Raw genomic sequence first — 19,356 nt, forward strand, 5'->3', positions numbered from 1 at the left:
TTTATTGGGGGAGCTGGAAATGTCGGATTGTTCTCCAGCCATTTTTTTATGTAGTGTTGGGTCACCAAGTCAAATAGTATTTTAAAATTATTTAAATATTCACAATAAACCTTCAAACCAGGGTGGAGTCTGCTTTACCTACCAATGAAACGTAGCAGATATACGTTAAAGTTCGTTATAGTACGTTATATTACGTTGTATTATATTATAGTACATTATATTAATATGTGAAGTTATAATATTTTATATTATGTTATGTTACATTATAGTGCCTTATATTACGTTATAGTACGTTAAAGTACTTTGTAGTATAGCCAAAGTGAAAAACGCCTAATTCTATTGTGAAAACATCGGCCACAAGCTATTTACTACATTTATATAAGTGAAATTAAACCATTTCTTTAACTGATGATAAATAAAAGATACGCCTATATACTCCCCCTGAGTCCAAGCATTGGGCCTCATTTATCAACATACATGTAAAAATGGGTAAATGCTGTCACATACGGAAAACAAACGTGTGATTTATCATTAAACACTTATTATTATCGTAAGGAATCAACAATAATAAAACAGTATTTACAGTGTATGTGCAACATGCAAGCAGCCTTTTTGAAGAGGTCGAGTATGCAAATGGTACTGTTAAATAACTGAATAGTGAAATATTCAATATTTACAGTTGGTGAATGGTGGAATAATATCATTATATGGTTTTTGGTCATTTATTTATCTTGTTTCCATGAGCCCATACCGTAGCTGACCAAACCTAAACCATGTCATCCACCTTTGTTCCTCCACAGGGTCCGCCCGGTCCCCCCGGCCCACGAGGACCCCAGGGTTCTAGCGGTGCTGATGTGAGTGTCACCCTTTTGTGTTTTGTTTTTTTTCTGTGTTGTTTTTTGTCTCCGCCAGGCCAAATTCCAAAATGCCCACTCATTTAGTGTGACAGCAGGTTCCGTCACCTCATCACATGCTCTGATTCCTGGGCCGCTGGCTCGGTGATAACGAACACTGTGTGTGTGTTCTGATCCGCAGGGAGCTCAGGGACCACCCGGTGGGATCGGTTCAATGGGAGGCAATGGAGAGAAGGTAATAGACTAAATGCCTCCAGATGGATGAAATGTGCAAGTGTTCTCACAGTGTTTTTCTCGTTTGGCTTCTGAAATGTACTGTTCCCGTTTGCCAACAAATTAACTTAACAAATAAGTTCATAATTTACGATATTATTACCGTATAATATTTGAGTGGATCTAGGTTTGAGTCCCACTATGTATTTGGGACTCTTACCCAGCCTACACAACAGGGTTAGGGTCCCAAATACCAAAGTGGGTTTGAATTTGAAAGCCCAAAGTAGGTTTGAGTTCCGCCATGTTTAAGTGTGTTATTTTAATAATAATATTAATAATTATTCTTGGGTTTACAGTATATATATATATTTATATATATATATATATATATATATATATATATATATATATATATAGTTTTTTTGTTAATATAATGAAATAGTGTAGTAGTGTAGTAGTGTGATAACGTTCATTCTTTCAAAGCCATTGTATATAGTATAGAATCCACTATACATATATAACCCACTCCCGAATTCACAGGGAGAGAGCGGTGAAGCAGGAAACCCGGGACCGCCTGGGGAGACCGGCGTTGGAGTAAGTATAGTGTTGTGTTTAATTTACGTCAAAAATATTTACAAAATATGTCCCTATGTCCCTCTCCATCAAAATATTGTGTCAGTTTTCCACTTATTTTCTCTATCAAAATCTTCCAGTGCAGCTAATTAGGTTCATGATGTTTATGATTAGTCATTCCAACAGTGGGAGAGTTCCACAGTTGGGGGCGCTTCGCTTCCATATAATGTTGATTTGTGGCCAAAGCTGAAGGCCGGAGGGTTGTTATTTCCAGTAGATAATTAGCTGCCTCCGTATTCAGAAACAACAAATGTTCCCGCGTCATTAATCTAACCTGCAGGTCTCCTTTTTAGAGCAGACCACCGGTCATTAGACACGCTGTTGACAAATACACAACCCTTGGATGAGAGGAACAACTCACCACTGTGATGGGTGGATAGATGGACAGAGAAATAGAAAAAGGCCATAAAAATGAAGTAATTAGAGTAACATAAAAATAATAAAATGTCAATAGGCAATAAATCTGATAAAATAATTATCTAGAAGATAGCAAAATCATTGAAAATATGCAATACCACCAATAAACAAAAAACAAAATAATAAAAAAAAAATAGAATATACCATAAAAATAAACCAGAACAATGTACAGTAAACAATAAAAATAAACCAAATTAAAATGAACAATTAACCATAGAAATGTCCAAGTTTATACAATTATCAACAGACTTATAACATGCAAAGTTGGTTATATTTCTGATTTTCCTGGAGAAAATAATCAAACGGTATTCATTTTGTGTTTAGTATTGAAGTATTAATGCTCCGCTTGTGGCCATCCATCCCGCAATCAGAACCGGCGGAGTCCTGTTCCGGTCCGGTGTGGGACCACCCTCCAGTCCATCAGGTGGTGTTGACGTATCCGTCCGTCCACTGTGTATCAATAAACCAGAAAGAACACTACACCAGAGAAATAAACCTAACAATGAACCGGTTAAAACACCTGACATCCATGTCCATACATTCTAAACAGATTAATTAACAAAGTCAGGTGTAACCCTGATTTTCCAATGTCCAATGGGGAAAATAATCAAATATTTATGTTCCGTTTCTGGCCTTCCATCCTGGATCTATAACCGCACCATCCATCCGGTGTAAGCTATTGACTGTGGTCCGGTCCGATCCACAGCGGGATCCGGTCTCCGGTCTGCCAGGTGGTGTCGCTCTATTTGTCCGTCCACTGTGTGTGTGTTTACCGTGACGGATTAGCCCCGTCGCGCGGTGCAGGGGAGGTCGATCGGGTCGGTGCCGCGGCCCGCCATCGACCCGTTAGAGGGCGTGAGCAGCTGCTAATGGGGCGGCGAACGATCTCTGTGTAAACACGAGGGGGTTTGGGATTGTACCCCACCTGCTGCTCCGAGGGGCTGATGTAACACCGCCTATAATTTGGCATAAATTACTACTGTAACAGTTTTTCTGCATATCCTGATCATAATTTGCAATCAAAATATTATGGGTAGAGTTTAGGTTGAGTAATACTTAATTACAAAGATTAATATGAATTGTAAAGAAATGTAATTAAATGTAAAAAGTATAAATATTTGCTTTGTGATGTAGTCGAGTAGAAGACATCTCAAAAAGTCAATATACTTTTTACACCAATGCTATGTTTCTACTCATTCATCTATCTAACTATCTATCTATCTATCTATCTATCTATCTATCTATCTATCTATCTATCTATCTATCTATCTATCTATCTATCTATCTATCTATCTATCTATCTATCTATCTATCTATCTATCTATCTGTCTATCTATCTATCTATCTCTATTTTAGCATTGTTTTCAGTATTCCAGACACAGTTGCCATGGTGACTGATCCGTCTCCCGCTCTCTTTCTCTTTTTAGGGCTCCAGAGGAGAGACGGGTGAGAAGGGAGAATCCGGCCCACCCGGAGCTGCTGGGCCTCCCGGCGGACGCGGACCCTCCGGAGACGATGGCCCCAAGGGCAACCCCGTACGTTGGCCATATCATACACACACACACACACACACACACACACACACACACACACACACACACACACTGATAACCTCATTTGAACTCTGTGTATTGTCCAAATTCTCTGCAGGGACCTGTTGGCTTCCCTGGTGACCCTGGACCCCCTGGTGAGCCCGGTGTCGCTGTAAGTACTCATATTTGAACTTTGTACCTAAGTTAAAGTTCACAAGTACTTGCTCTTGATTGTACTTAAATCATTTAAAATAAAAGTACTTGGTGCCCTGATAAAAGAGAGAATCATCATAAATGTTACTGTACCTATGCAGACAGATTTGTTGTTTATTATTGAAACTATCTGAAACATATACTTCGGCGTAAGCTGCAAGCACAGTTATGGTGTTGTTTAAACCGCTGTATAGCAAGGATATTGTGGTTTAAATTTAATCCAAATCGATAAAGGTACAGAGCAGAAATTTGACTCAAAATATTCAGTATTTCTAGTTATGACACGTCACACGTGTCGTTCGAAATTAAACAAGATGAGATTGACAGTAAGTCGCTTTATGACGTCATCATATTATTTACTATAAATGTACAAATTCCAATTGAGAATGTCCAGTTGGACCATGTCCATAGAGCGCCGTGGAATGGGTCCCTATGTAGTCTTTAGAAATGACCAAACTACTGATTTACTAACTTATTTACATAGCTTCTTACCTGGTAGATGTCAGTAGATCTCTTAGATTGATATTTTAAATCCTTGGTCCACATGACTTTGCCGTATTAATGAAAAAGTGAATAAAAAATAATTGTCCCTCGGAGAAACTGTATTGTGCGACTCAATGAGGAGTTCAAAATCCAAGGTGGCATCGGAAAAATAGAAGCCGTGCAATGGTAATAACCCACAGAAATGTCACTGAAAATCTAAGACTATAAAGAAGCTGTTGTCCAAAAATCCAGTCGTCAAGGTCAATCACAATATAAAGAAAAAAGTACTGAAGAAACGAGACGAGCAAACAGGAGACAACAGACCGGGGGGGAGCCCATGCTGCGTTCAAGTTAACTCTGAAAATCGTGCCGCGTTTCAACTGTAAAACGACGCACGCAACACGACTAAACTGGAGCTTGTGTATTGCTGCCTGCAGCTATATTCATTATTATTATTATTGTTATTATTATTATTATTATTATTATTATTATTATTATTATTTGATTTGATTTTTTGATCGTTGTTGTTGATATTTGTTATGAAAATATGAATCCTGTTCTTTTTAAAGCTAAAGTAACTCGACTTTGTGGGAAATGTAGTAGAATAAAAACTATAGATGCAGTATTTGCTTTGACATTTAGTGGGGTAAAAGTTGAAAAAGTCTCAGAAATGGAAAATACTTACATTCAGATACTTGGAAAATGTACATACAGTACCTAAGTAACATGTAACTTTGTTTATTTTCCACCACAGGAGAAATACGTTTTTCCAATTTGTTACATATAACCCCATCAACCATGCTACGTGTCCAAATAATTGCATTCTTCCGTGTCCTGTTCAGGGATTGGACGGTTTGGGAGGAGAAAAGGGAGACGACGGAGACGGCGGTCAGCCCGTGAGTCCACTGTCAATTATATTTCCCAGAAGAAGAAAATAAATAAATAAATAAAAATCACTGTGAGATATGATTCTGGAAATGTCACTCATATGTCACATCCATCCTCCATCTGCTCATGTACTGTAAGCTGTGGTATTTGAATTCAAAGTCCCAAATATCACACTGATATTATTATTTATAGCGGCATGGTTCGAGTTACGGGGGGGAATTGGGGAGGCGGTTGTTTGACCCCCTAATTAAGACTTGGACCCCACACCCAACAGAGGTAAAAACAACAAGTCGGGGGTTCTAAATATTTATTATCCTTTTTACCTTTAATCGTAAACAATACAATATATTTCCGGTATTCATGCCTGCAAGAATCTTGTAATACAATTTCGGACACCCCTAAAGTGCCTAAAGACCATACCACTACGTTGAGCATCACGCTCCGTGGAGCAGCTCCGCAGCGGAGGGCACGAAGATCAGAGCGATCTTTTTCCCAAACAAATCGAAAAAAAATAGTGTGTTTTTACTTGCTAAATAAAAACAGCATGTTTTTATTGTAGATATATTTATTTCCCTTTGTTTTCTAATTGAATGAAACAAAAATAGCCTCTTGCGTAACCATGCGTAGCAGGGACACTTTTTCAGTCACTGTCTTTCAACATGTCAACATGGATTTTATAGATGGATGGATGGATAGATAGATAGATAGATAGATAGATAGATAGATAGATAGATAGATAGATAGATAGATAGATAGATAGATAGATAGATAGATAGATAGATAGATAGATAGATAGATAGATAGATAGATAGATAGATAGATAGATAGATAGATAGATAGATAGATAGATAGATAGATTGATGATAGATAGATAGATAGATTGATGATAGATAGATAGATAGATAGATAGATAGATAGATAGATAGATAGATAGATAGATTGATGATAGATAGATTGATGATAGATAGATAGATAGATAGATAGATAGATAGATAGATAAATGAATTTTTCCATTACATCAGAACAAATGCTTACATCTGAACTTAATTGTAAAATGTGTTTATTTTGCCATTTATTGTTAAAGTTTTACATTTAAAGTGTTAAATTTGTGCTATTTTAGGGCCCCCCTGGTCCTTCTGGCGAGGCTGGAGTACCAGGACCACCTGGCAAACGGGTAAGTGCATTTCTGAAAATTATGTGTGATAGCATACTTATCGGAATCAAAAGGAATCCGTTTTTTGGACAAATAGCTTTCATACACAGTACAAGGAATTTGTCGTGGTATGGATTGGTGCATTGTTGCACAGAACATTAACATCAAAAAGCTTAAAGAGTTTCAAAAAGAAAAAACAATCACAGCCAAATGTACAAAAAAAGCCAAACATGTACAAATATACATAAGGCTTAATAGGCTTAATGTGATACTATGAATGGGAATCTACCATTCTGTTGATTCTCTTGATCCTTTTGGAGATATAAACTATACACTATATACTGTACTTATCTATATATTTTTGAGAATGATCTAAAATAAGTCCAAGGTTTATAGCGTGGAGTAGTAAAATTGCTCATCAAAATATAATTAAACAATGTCAATTAAACACAAACAATAAAATATAGAAAAATGCACTGGATAAGCAGATGGCATCCTCCATAGGAATCTGAATTAGGAAATATTCTATTGTTTGCAATTTTCTGTGAGATTATTTTGTTTCACGCACAGCGCAGCACTTTTTTGCAATCTCCTCCATTTCCAGTCATAGTGTTTTATTGTTGGCAGTAAAGCACAACAGGGTGCAGTGTTTTGTTATTTTGAGTTAATTCATCCCATCGTTCTCTATGCTTCACTTCCTCTCTGTGCCGCTGTGTTAAACCAGACGACTCAGATCTACTTTTATCGCCATAATACATAATATTATAAGCCAGGCTTATAATATGATATTATGAATACCAATATGGATGGCAATTAAAAAGTATTATTGCGGTGTTGGATACACGCTTAATAAATAAAGTAAAGCTTTTTTATTTTAGGGGTTCAACTTGTGCCTTGGAATGGAAACCTTTTTGTAGTATAGTCCCTCTGGTGACAAATCTTTATCTGACCGGTGCAAATGTGTTATAAATCATTGTCTAAAATGGCTATGCAAATTGTATAAATTTGCTACAAAAATGGTACAAATGTTATAGAAAAATTGAACAAATTTGCTATTAAAAGGGTCCAAATTCGCTGCAAAATGGTACAAATTTGCTACAAAAATTGTAAAAAAAAAATTACACAAAAATGTAACAAATTTCCTACTAAAGTGGTCCAAATTTGCTGCAAAAGGGTATTTTTGAGACTTTGAGATAAAGCAAAATTTGCTCAGAATTTGGCCACAGGGAATTGCCGGCATAACAAGCCATTCTACCCTAACGGGTACAATGCTTTACTTTATTTCTAAGAGTATACATATTCTCAAATTATTTTTTCTAGAATTTATTGTTTTTTTGTTCACAAAAATTCTCAATATTTACATTTTTAATTTGCTCAAAGAAAATATATGTGCTTCTTGTGTTTTCTTCACAAGAGACCTCTTAAAATCCATTAGGCTCATACTGTACCTGGACACTGGCTGAACAAAACCCCAATTAAAAAGTCTTTGTGTCTCATTTCAGACAAACTAAGTAGAAACGTACACATCATGGACCATAACCCTGTCTGGAAGCACAGTTTTAGTAAACTCAGCGTTAATTTCAGACTTTCTCATTTCAATTTAAATGTGTGTAAATTAATTAAAGTGAGCAGAGCAGATAGCAGCTCCTGTGCTTATTGGATTCACCCTCCCAAAGTAAACTTTCTCCATAAATTCAGTGTTTACAGATTTGCATGTTCTCGGGGCGCTTCCTCGCCAGGAATTTTAAAATGCGAGCTGGATACTGTAGGTGTGATCGTTCAATTAAAACCAAACTTTGGAGCGTCCAGCACTTTTTAAAATGTGACTTGGTATTCTGCTCGGCTTTCTCTACATATTAATGAAGTTTGTTGATATGAGCTTTTCCATCCCCCTCTGTGGTGACTCCCAGGTTTAGAGCCGTCCCCCCGGTGTCTGCTAAATTGGCTCGGCCCGAGTGGTCGCTGGAGCACACACACATACACACACATACACACACATACACACACATACACGCACGCACGCACGCGCGCACACACACACACACACACACACACACACACACACACACACACACACACACACACACACACACACACACACACACACACACAGAGTCTTTCTTTCAGAGACTTTGTTCGCTGTGTTAGTTCACGGTTTGACCAGAGGTCGTTGTAGTAAAACTTCTTCGTGCTTTTTTTAAGATCAGAAATAGGACGAGCAGCGACGACCTTTTACTACTCCGGGTCAGAAAGGAGCAGATGTCATGTACAGACAATTACCACTGAACAGCAAGTGGTGGATAATTGTCTATTTCCATTTTAATGTGCGTTCCACTCCTCACATCTTCTTGTTATTCCTTTTAAAGAACATTTCGTTCCCTGCCCATTTGTTATTCGACAAAAAGTTTCTTATGAATACAAATATCAACGTCTATTGTAACATAAGTTGTTAAGTATTCATTAATATAATACAATGGAATAGACAATATACACTATAAAGTGACATACATGAGACTAATAGAGTACATATAAGATAAATATATATAAAAATACAATTATAATGATAAATAAAATAAATAGATACTGTATAATTTACAGTATATTAAAAATATATGTAAAAAAAAAATATAATAAATATAATGTATAAAAGGTCATATATAAAATATATAAATAAAATATATAAACAAACATATATATAAAAAATAATAATAATAAAGATATCCAATTGTTTTGTGTTTTATTTTCCCAGGGACCCGTGGGGAAAGCCGGCCAGGAGGGCAGACAAGGAGAGAAAGGATCCAAGGTAAGACTCCCTAAATTAAGCTGTGTTCCTCGGGAACCCTGAAAAACCCGACACTGAGATAGCAGATCTGAAGTCACGCCGCCATCGTGACAGACACACACACACACTTAACGGCGAACAAAGTTCCATACGCGTTGTTTTTTTTTTTTTTAAACATATCTGACTTTGATCCAAACTAACTCTGTCGTTTTTATGTTATGTTATCATATGTTTGGTAGCTTGTAGAATTCACAAGCTTCGCCAAACAAAAAGATCCATGCGTCCATGTTTTCCTGAACAGAAGCGATATGTAGCGCATATGTAGCTCGGGAACTGGTGACGATCGTCTCGGAAACGCCGATTTCCAAGTTTACATGAATGCAGCCTTCGTCCACAAGACTCGAGCTTGAGAAATGAGGAAGATCTCTTTGGAAGCACCAGTTTTATGGATCTGATGCTGAATTCTGAAAACGAATTGTGCTTCACACAAGTTTAAATTTTTATGTCTTTAACTGTTTATGACTCGTTGAATTAATTGTATATCTTGAATTGTGAATACATATATGTTAATACATATCAGATTCAGCATGCTGGTAAAAACTGACTAATTAGTCTCACTGGAAATAGAGAGGGATTGAAAGTGAAAGTGAAAATGATCGCCATGTTTAAAAACCAAACCCACTTTACATGCCGGTGTTTGAACAGTGGGGAAGAACTCAAATTAGAGAAGGGCGACAGAAAAAAATATATATATATTTTGATCACAGGCCGCTATCAAAGCTTTTTTTTATATCATCGGTATGGAAAGGATCTGTATGTTAAAAAATTGTGGCAGGTTTATGACAGAACTATTTCTAGAGCTGTCTGTCTCTAATTTATCTCTCTCTCGCTCTCGCTCTCTCTCCCTCACACATACACACACACACACACACACACACACACACACACACACACACACACACACACACTCTCTCTCTCGGCCTCACCACTGGTTCTGACCACACTGAGGTGAGGGATTACAGTTGATTTGATGGAGACAAGCCGAAGCCGGCAGTGTCAAATCCGGCTCTAATTGGCTGTCAGAACAATTTAATCCCCTCTTCCCGTCGCCCCGGCCGATATGACGTCCCAAAAAACCCTTTAATACATAAAAGCCCCCGACTCTGTTGCTCTTCAAGGACAATAGATGATGGGATCTGTGCGTCCATTGATCTGTTTGAGGCTGGAAAGCCTCAAAGGACGGCCGGAGCCTTTCTGAAAGAGCGAGAAATTGAGAATATCACACCAGGACGGCCTTGATTGCAGAGTACAATAAGAAGTTTCTGGGTAATGTTTTTGATAAATCTGCCTCTCTAAAACCATTGTCGATGGTGGGTTCACTTCCCACACACGCACCCTCCAGAAATGACATTATTGAGCCCGGTGGAAGAGACGTGATTCATTTTAAATTTGCTTCTGCAGTCAAATCAGGCCATCTATGTAAAGCGATGAAGCAGAGTATTAAGACAACAGAGGCTTGAAGAGAGAAAATATGTATGGATTTATTTTATATTATACATTTTTATATATTTTTTGTCAACTATAATTGTGTATATATATATATATATATATAATTATTTTTTTTTATATATATATATATGTGTGTTTTATTATTTATATATATATTTTATTCATATTTATACATTTCTTTCCCTATTTCCACAGGGAGAAGCCGGGGCTGAGGGACCTGTCGGTAAAACAGGACCTGTTGGACCCCAAGGACCCTCTGGAAAGGCCGGTCCAGAAGGGCTGCGCGGTATTCCTGGGCCCGTCGTGAGTAGAATGCAATGTTTGGAAAAGATTATTTCACATTGTTATGGAACACAATATGGAATATAGAAATTACGGTGTATAAAACCAAAGCCAAAGTTGGTCGCAAGATAGATTTAAATTTAAAGATTGGGTTCTAAATCCTATAAGCACTGTTTTTGAAGCAATGTTATCATCATATTTTTGAATTAATATGCTTATGGTGGATGTTATTTTGAAAACTATTTTCTATTTTTGTTATATTAGGGTGAACAAGGACTTCCTGGTGCTTCTGGCCAAGATGGCCCCCCTGGACCTCTAGTAAGAATCCCATCACACAGAAAGTCCATCTATGGATGAGTTTGCATAGTATATTTGCAACAATGTTGGCCCAAAAATAAGAGATAGTTATAAGTTATTTCATAAATTCATATATTATTATTATTATTATTATTTGTATTAGTACTAGTAGTAGTAGTAGTAGAAGTGGTAGTAGTATTAGTATTATTATAGTATTATATTAGTATTATTTTAAAATACTAATTATCATAATAATCACAATACTATTATAAATTCAAATATGAATTCAAATATAAATCCAAAGTCAAATATTGCATAATATACTATTTTCTATACGAATGTACTCGCAGCAATGTTCTCGCAAACCTTAGGGGACTTATTTAATAAATAAAGATAGCAATTTAAAAGAGCTTCCAATGCTCTGTTTCTATTTGCCAGGAGGCACAGGGTGGGAAGTGTGGAAGGGGCGACCGGTCCGCCACCAGACAGATGTGCGACACCCTCCTTAATATTCAACAAATGATTACGAGTGCGAGTGATGCTGCTAAAACCATGCCATGGTTTTGAATTCATTCCGCTGATAGTTGACAGATTGATATTTGTCTTCCGCTCTCTCCCTCTCTCTCTCTCTCCCTCTCTCCCTCTCTCTCTCTCTCTCTCTCCGTAGGGACCCCCTGGACTTCCCGGTATGAAAGGTGACTCTGGCGGCAAGGGAGAGAAGGCAAGATGTTATTATGATGCTAATCTAAAATTGCTTCATTGTGTATTTCTCATTTCTGCTTGTGTGCCTTATTTCGAAAGCCTCCTAAAGTCGGCAAACATCTCGGGCTATTGCCTCAATCTTTCTTTTGCCTGCCCCCGCCCCTCCAACCGGATGAAGAAGGGTGTTGTTTTTTTGGTTTTTTTTCTCCTTTCCTCCCCTTTTGGAGTTTTCACACGAGAATTCTGACGGAGGGAGGGGATGAATATGTATAAGTCATAGTCACAGTATCTTTAACGTCTTTGTTATGGTCCTCGGGTCTCACGGCAGCTTGCGGTGGTGGGAGGTGGAACGGGAGGGAGGCAGATGGTCATTAGAGGTGTACAGAGATGTCATAATCTGCATCTGTTTCCGTTCGACCTACGCCATGATCTGTCCCTCTATCTGTATTCGAACGGGAGAACGGAAGTGGCCGTGGTTTATACTGGAAGTCACATTAAAAAAAAAAATGTTGTGCCCTCAAATCATCGATTGGCCCTCTTATATATATATGTATACATATTTATATTGTACTTTTTGGGGGGGCAACAATATATATATATATATATATATATAGTATATATACAGTATATATATATATATATGCATATATATACTGTATAGATATAGATAGAAATATAGATAGATATTTATAGTTTCCCCCTCAAAAAAGTATTGGACCATGCGCCCCCTCTCTCTCTCTTTCTCTTTCTCTCTCTCTCTCTCTCGCTCTCTCTCTCCACCTTGGCCACGTGCAGAGATATTTCCCACAGCCGAACAAAATACGCAGCGGAGTCATATCTGCCAGCGGAGGTTTTTGATACGTTTGCACAGACGTTCAGTTCTGCTGTGTGCTGTCGCCGGCAAAAATGAGCCAGCCAGCCATCGCTCTCACTCTCTCTCTCTCTCGCTCTCTCTCTCTCTCTCTCTCTCTCTCTCGCTCACTGTCTCTCTCGCTCTCTCTTCGGGTAGAACAAATGGCTGTTTCCATCGCATTATTTGTGCTTTCCCGAATAACATATTCGGATTCGGGTGTAGTACATCCCTAATGGTCCTGACTGTGACTGACTGTGATATGACCACCACTGTAAACACACTTACCATTTTTTGGGAGATATTTCTGTCGAGGCCATCTGAGGAAGACCTATAAACTCACGGCAGGACACGTATTTTTCACTTTAGCGAAGGTCCCTCATTTACTTATCTGTTATGCAGGTTATGAACGTACGTAAAGTATTCATTTGTCCCATTGTGGAATTACTTCAAATGAGTGATTGGTATGTTTTTTTGGGGGTTTCTGATTTTTATTCCTCCCTTCTTTTGCCTCTTTTTTCTTCCACCATTTAGGGTCACCCCGGCCTCATCGGCCTCATCGGACCCCCAGGAGAGTCTGGGGAGAAGGGAGACAGAGGCTTACCCGGACCTCAAGGATCCGGTGGAGGAAAGGGTGATGCTGTAAGTTGAGACTCGAAATAGACTTCATATTTAAGATTAGCTTCTCCACTTTCTACAAAATACTGTGGAAACACATTTGATAAATGGTTTAAATCAAATCATCTTTCCATTCCTTGCATTCCTCTGCTCTGTGTGTCCTCAGGGTCTCGGTGGTTCTTCAGGTCCTCTCGGTCCCCCCGGCCCCCCTGGTATTCCTGTAAGGCCGTCTCCCTGTCACGCTAGCTATACAATTTTCATTTTTTATTACACTGTCACACCAGAGCCCTCTTCCTAATAATGTCTTCTTCCTCACTACCTTCAGGGCCCTCAAGGATCTAAGGGATCCAAGGGATCAAATGTAAGTTGTGGGTTTTTTGGGGCTTCAGCAGTAGACTTTATAGTCAAGGCTTTATAGACTTTATAGTAGAGGTGTCACTGAACTGGGATTACCTCTTTTTATTCATGGTTCTACTGTTTCCTTCAGGGTACGCCAGGTCAGAAGGGAGACACTGGATTGATTGGACCCCCTGGACCAGCGGTAAGTGGGCACTTATGAAGGAGAAGGCTACTCCCGCCTTTATGAAGACCATTGAAGATGACCTCCTCTACTTCCATGTACCATCTTTCTCCGCTGTCCTTCAGGGTCCTCCCGGCGACGTCATCCAGCCACTGCCCATCCAGCAGTCCAGGAAGACCAGGAGGCATGCGGAGATGCAGGGAGACGAGCCGATGACCGACTACGGCATGGACGCCATGTATTCGGAGGGCATGGAGGACGTCTTCGGGTCCCTCAACAACCTCAAGCAGGACATCGAGCGCATGAAGTTTCCCATGGGCACCCAGGACAACCCTGCCAGGACTTGCAACGACCTGCACCTCAGCCAGCCCGACTTCCCAGACGGTGAGGCGGGTTCACAACCCAATGCCTAATAGGACAGATTTTGACACATTATTAGTATATCTTCCCTGTATTTGTTACCCACTGTTCCCATTCTGCTGGCCTACTGCTTGGATGTGGGTACAGTGGGTGAGCAATATTTTCCAGGATGATCATCGTCTTTGGACAAAGGCATATGATGGATAATGTGCAGCCAGCCAGTCATTATCACAAAATAACCCCCAACAGGGTGATCAGGCAGGCTCGACATATGACTAAACTTTTTACTGTTAAATTGAACTGATGAATTATTGAACGAATTATGAATTATTAACTATTGAACTAATTAAACTGTGAAATTAGACATATCCGCTTTCATCCAGTTAGGGGTCATTATTCAGAAATAACTGACCGCTGATTGCCGCTATTGAGCAATCAGAATCGACTATTTCACAGAGCCGTAATAAGATAAAGTAAACATTCCCTTGTGGCCAAAGCAGTAGAGGGCAGAGTAGTGCGGTCGTACCCTGCTTAAACATGTCCTTTGTTTGTGTGTGGGTTTGTCTCTTCAGGTCAATACTGGATTGATCCCAACCAGGGATGCATTAGTGACGCCATCAAGGTCTTCTGTAACTTCACTGCAGGAGGAGAGACCTGCATCTTCCCAGACAAGAAGTCTGCAGGGGTGAGGCCTCGCAAATTTAGCACTTTTACTTACAGTAATTGCACTGTATCGGGCTCTTTTTTATGTATTATTTATATCGTATATAAAAATATGTTATACTCTATGTTATATATTTTAAAATAATTATTTTCAAGAATCAATATTTTGAGCATATAAATGTTATGAGATTAAATAGAAATCTATTTTTACATAAATTTGAGTTTTTGTCCTCTATTGTCTGGCCTATCCCAATGCGGCAACCCTAGACTACATTCACCCACTGTCACAGTGACATATGCAAAATGGTTAAATTTGACATGAATCTGATATGAATTGCTATAAACTTTTGTTGTTCTTCTCTAATAGGTTAGAATATCCAACTGGCCCAAGGAGTCTCCAGGTTCATGGTTCAGTGAATTTAAGCGTGGCAAAATTGTGAGTCAACCTCAAAGCTAAAACCCGAACCTTTGACCACCTCCAGTAAACACTGAAATGACACCCGGTTGGCGCCGTCTCACCCTCCCTCTCTACCTTGCCTCTACCTTGACCCCCCCCCCCCCCCCCCCCCCAGCTGAACTACGTGGACGTGATGGAGAGCAGCATCAACACGGTGCAGATGACCTTCCTGAAGCTGCTCAGCTCCTCGGCGCGGCAGAACTTCACCTACATCTGCCACCAGTCGGTGGCGTGGTACGACGCCAAGGCCGACAGCTACAACAAGGCTCTGCGCTTCCTGGGCTCCAACGACGAGGAAATGTCCCACGACAACAACCTCTTCATCAAGGCCCTGTCGGACGGGTGCTCGGTGAGGACACAAGACCGAGACCACCAACGCTGCCCCGATGATCCTGTTCTGTTTGTTTCTCTTTCTAATCTCTGGCAATGGTTTTTTTTTTTTTGTTTTTTTTTTGGGGTGGGGGGTCTTATTGTCTTGTTTTTGGAGTTTCCTTTTCCGATGTAGGCCCTAGTGGTTGAGAATTGCAACTGCACTAAAATCATATCTCAAGACTCCCACAAAACAAACAAATTGAGCCTGAGCTCAACCACCCTTGGCCTCGATCTTGTCTTTTATCTCTTCCGTTCGCTTCATCGCGGAGGAGCCGTCGCTGTCACTTGTGGCTGTTATTATTCAACTCGTTGCTGAGTAGTTGCCATAGCAGCATATAAACACATAAATGTGCACAGAGCTGCATTCATTTATTTAGATGTTGTTTGCAAATATATTTATTTTTCAAGTGACACGGTTATTTTTATATTTATTTACAAAATACTGAATAACGTTTAATATATACATGCAAGAAACATTAGCCCACAAATCAAGCATCTTCTCGCCACCGCTGCACCGCTCCTGCTCCTCCCTTTCACTTTCTCTCCCTTCTGTGCGCGTCCCTCTCATTTTCTCTTGCAGTCTTCAACGAGTGATAACGGAAAAAAAAAAATACAATCACAAGACATTGCAAACCTTCTGTCTCTCTCTCTCTGTGGATGTATGCAAGCGTGTAAATGCGCGCACAGTCGTCTAAATAATATAGGTTATTGTTTTTTCACACCTGTCAGATGAACTACTTAAAAAATATACACATGCATGAATGTGATTTATGCTTTATGACGTCGTACTGTGCATGGAAAATGCTTTTAATCAAACCCCATGGAAGTATCGGGACGGGATCCAACTTGGACTTTCACATTTTTACTTCAGTGCATAATATAATAAAACCTCACCGGGGATGCCAACTACCTCCAAAATCCTCCCCTATCATTTTTTAAAATGATGTCTCTATAAATGAGTAGCGGAGCGTTACATCATAAAGCACGGGGAAACCGGCTCCCGCAACAGTGAGCTTTCCCTCCATTTTGCGAACAAAAGTTTTGTAGGAACCAAAGTCAAGGGGTTGTTCAGGGTTTCTTAGCGGACGGTGCAGCCGAGACGCGTGATCGCTTTCCCCGTCACGGCTAATGACCATAAGATTAGGTTGAATACGTTTATATTTTTTGATGTTTTGAATCGTAACCCTCCATCTCTCCGTCCCCCCTCCCCAGCTGAAGCAGGGCTACTCCAGGACGGTGATGGAGATCAACACCCCCCGCATCGACCAGGTGCCCATCATCGACATCATGCTCAACGACTTCGGGGACCCCAACCAGAGGTTCGGCTTCGAGGTCGGCCCCGTGTGTTTCCTCGGCTAAACACCACCACCCCCGTCCCCCGCCCCCCGCCCCCCGTACCCCCATCCACGCCGAAGAAGGACAGGACAGGGTCGGGGGGGTCACGTATCACCACCGCATGCTGAGAGCCCGACCGAACCGAACCTTCACCGACCTTCTCTCCTCGCCAAACAAAACCAAACCTGTGTCACCATCGTCATTGCAGTTGTCCTTGTCGGTTTGTTGTTTTTATTTGTTTTTGGTTTTTTTTGTTTTGTTTTTTTGTTTTTGTTTTTTTTTAACAAAGAAGACCCCCTCAAGCCCGGAGAAGAAGAAGACACAAGAAGAAGAAGAGGAGAGCCCCGCGCCCCCCCCCCCCCGCCCCGCCCCGCCCCGCCCCCCCCGGGCCCTGTCGTCCCAGCGTTGACCACCAGGGGGAGGGGGGGGCTGCTCCTCCCCCTCGTAGGGCCAGAATCTCATGACTCTTTCACTTAGGAAACGGGAGTGACATCGTGGAGGAGGACGTTTTGATGTTTGATGCCGTGGCAGGACGGTGGCGTGCACTTTTGGCAACAGAGAGAGGATCCACCCACTCACCCGCTCCTCAACCCCTCCTCACCCCCCCTCACCCCCCGCCCCGCCCCGCCCCTCCCCTCTCTGAGTGCTCCAGGTGCTGCTAAGAAATACAACCACAGAGGTGCTTTTTTGTGCAGAATCACACAAAACACCAAAGGTGCTACAAACAAAAAAAAGAGGAGAAATGCATTTCGATAAACTGTAATTATTATTATTATTATTATTATTATTATTATTTTTATTATTGTTATTTTGTACAATACTGTTCCTTTTCTGAATCCACTTTTTTTTTTTTTTTTTTTCGAAAGCTTGCATGTGTCCAAGCTCTTCAAATTATGTTTGGTAATCTATATAGAAATAAATTTGCAATGAATATTTGTTTGTTTTTTAATATGATCTGTTTAGACCTAAAAATATATAAATACTGTATGTTGTCTCTTGAGAGCGATGATAATATACTATAAATTTGACAAAACCTTCCTAATTTGTAAGCATAAGACGTTGTAAATAATAAACATTTCATCTTTTGGACCCCTCTACAACCAACGCAGCACACTCCATGTCTCATCTCACCCACATGTTTTAATGTTTACATAGTAATCAATAATTACCTTATTAATTTATCCCATAGAAATGATAAGATAGTAATATAAATACTTCTCAGCTGCCACACTGCAGTATTAACAGAATGAGAAAAAGAGATTATTGTTTTGTTTTTTTTGTTTTCTTTTCAGGTATACCTCAATTTCAGTATTTGGACATTCAAACCATATACATAGTTCTTAATTATGCAATTAAGTTTATATATGTGGATGAAATGAAAGAAAGCCTACAGTACCTGTGTAGTTCTGTTCAGTCCTGTCAACAAAATATTTTTTTTCGTAAGAATGAAGAGGTGGGTTTTCTTTCTTCGAATCTTTGAACGGTTCAATCAAAGAATATTAAAACTGGATTCTGAACAACGTTGGTTCGTACGTCTGTATCGTTCCTGTTGCAGAAACAACAATTAAAGCAAAGTCTCCTCTTGTTGTGATTCCCTGTTGTCCAGTACACTACTTTATTATCCTTATCAGTTTTGGGTTCCAATGATCCCTGCGACTCTCGTCCGACTCAGATTTGACGTGGATCTGTATCTTCATCTTCATCTTCATCTTCATCTTCATTCTGCACCTTCAGCTTTGCATCTATATTCACCATAACCCTCCGAGACGCTTTCCAACCTGTGTAATTCTGTTTACGACACTATGTAAAACTTTGAATAAATATTTGGTCCCGTGCCAAATGTTCATTGCAATGGTATTTATATTTATATTTATATTCATATTTCTATTCCAATTCATATTTAGATTTTATATCAAGGATTGTCAATTTTATACGCATTAGGCCATGGACCCCATGATATTATTTCCACTCTGGGAACCCAATCTGAGAAATTTTCATAGTTTGATATGATTTAGTCCAAACTTCTATACCTATCTATTCTATTGTTTTGGAGATAACAGTGATAGTAGGATCAAAACGCTTATTAATGTTCATACTATAATGGTGAAGTTAAATTATTAATAATTTTGCTGGGGACCCCCTGCAACCTTTTGACGGACCCCTGGGGGGTCCCCGGAACCCCCGTTGAGAAACGCTGGTTCAGCCGATGAAAACCTAAAATCC

The 19,356-nt window shown here is 39.7% G+C and overlaps 1 protein-coding gene across 1 annotated transcript in view; it reads left to right on the plus strand.

Annotated features, from left to right (window-relative positions):
• LOC307238512 (collagen alpha-1(XI) chain-like) overlaps nt 1–18,717 on the plus strand; it is a 93,883-nt gene extending 75,166 nt beyond the window's left edge. The window contains exons 48-67 of the mRNA XM_080011518.1: nt 801–854; nt 1,036–1,089; nt 1,608–1,661; nt 3,545–3,652; nt 3,768–3,821; nt 5,188–5,241; nt 6,354–6,407; nt 9,136–9,189; nt 10,873–10,980; nt 11,224–11,277; nt 11,924–11,977; nt 13,343–13,450; nt 13,593–13,646; nt 13,752–13,787; nt 13,914–13,967; nt 14,072–14,330; nt 14,879–14,991; nt 15,337–15,405; nt 15,542–15,775; nt 17,011–18,717. Coding sequence (XP_079867644.1) covers nt 801–854; nt 1,036–1,089; nt 1,608–1,661; nt 3,545–3,652; nt 3,768–3,821; nt 5,188–5,241; nt 6,354–6,407; nt 9,136–9,189; nt 10,873–10,980; nt 11,224–11,277; nt 11,924–11,977; nt 13,343–13,450; nt 13,593–13,646; nt 13,752–13,787; nt 13,914–13,967; nt 14,072–14,330; nt 14,879–14,991; nt 15,337–15,405; nt 15,542–15,775; nt 17,011–17,157 — 1,776 coding nt within the window. The 3' untranslated portion in view covers nt 17,158–18,717. The remainder of the gene's footprint in view (nt 1–800; nt 855–1,035; nt 1,090–1,607; nt 1,662–3,544; nt 3,653–3,767; nt 3,822–5,187; nt 5,242–6,353; nt 6,408–9,135; nt 9,190–10,872; nt 10,981–11,223; nt 11,278–11,923; nt 11,978–13,342; nt 13,451–13,592; nt 13,647–13,751; nt 13,788–13,913; nt 13,968–14,071; nt 14,331–14,878; nt 14,992–15,336; nt 15,406–15,541; nt 15,776–17,010) is intronic.
• The last annotated feature ends 639 nt before the right edge of the window (nt 18,718–19,356 follow it).

Source organism: Zeus faber (assembly GCF_960531495.2).
Source record: "Zeus faber genome assembly, chromosome: 12".
Classification (NCBI taxonomy): Eukaryota; Metazoa; Chordata; class Actinopteri; order Zeiformes; family Zeidae; genus Zeus; species Zeus faber.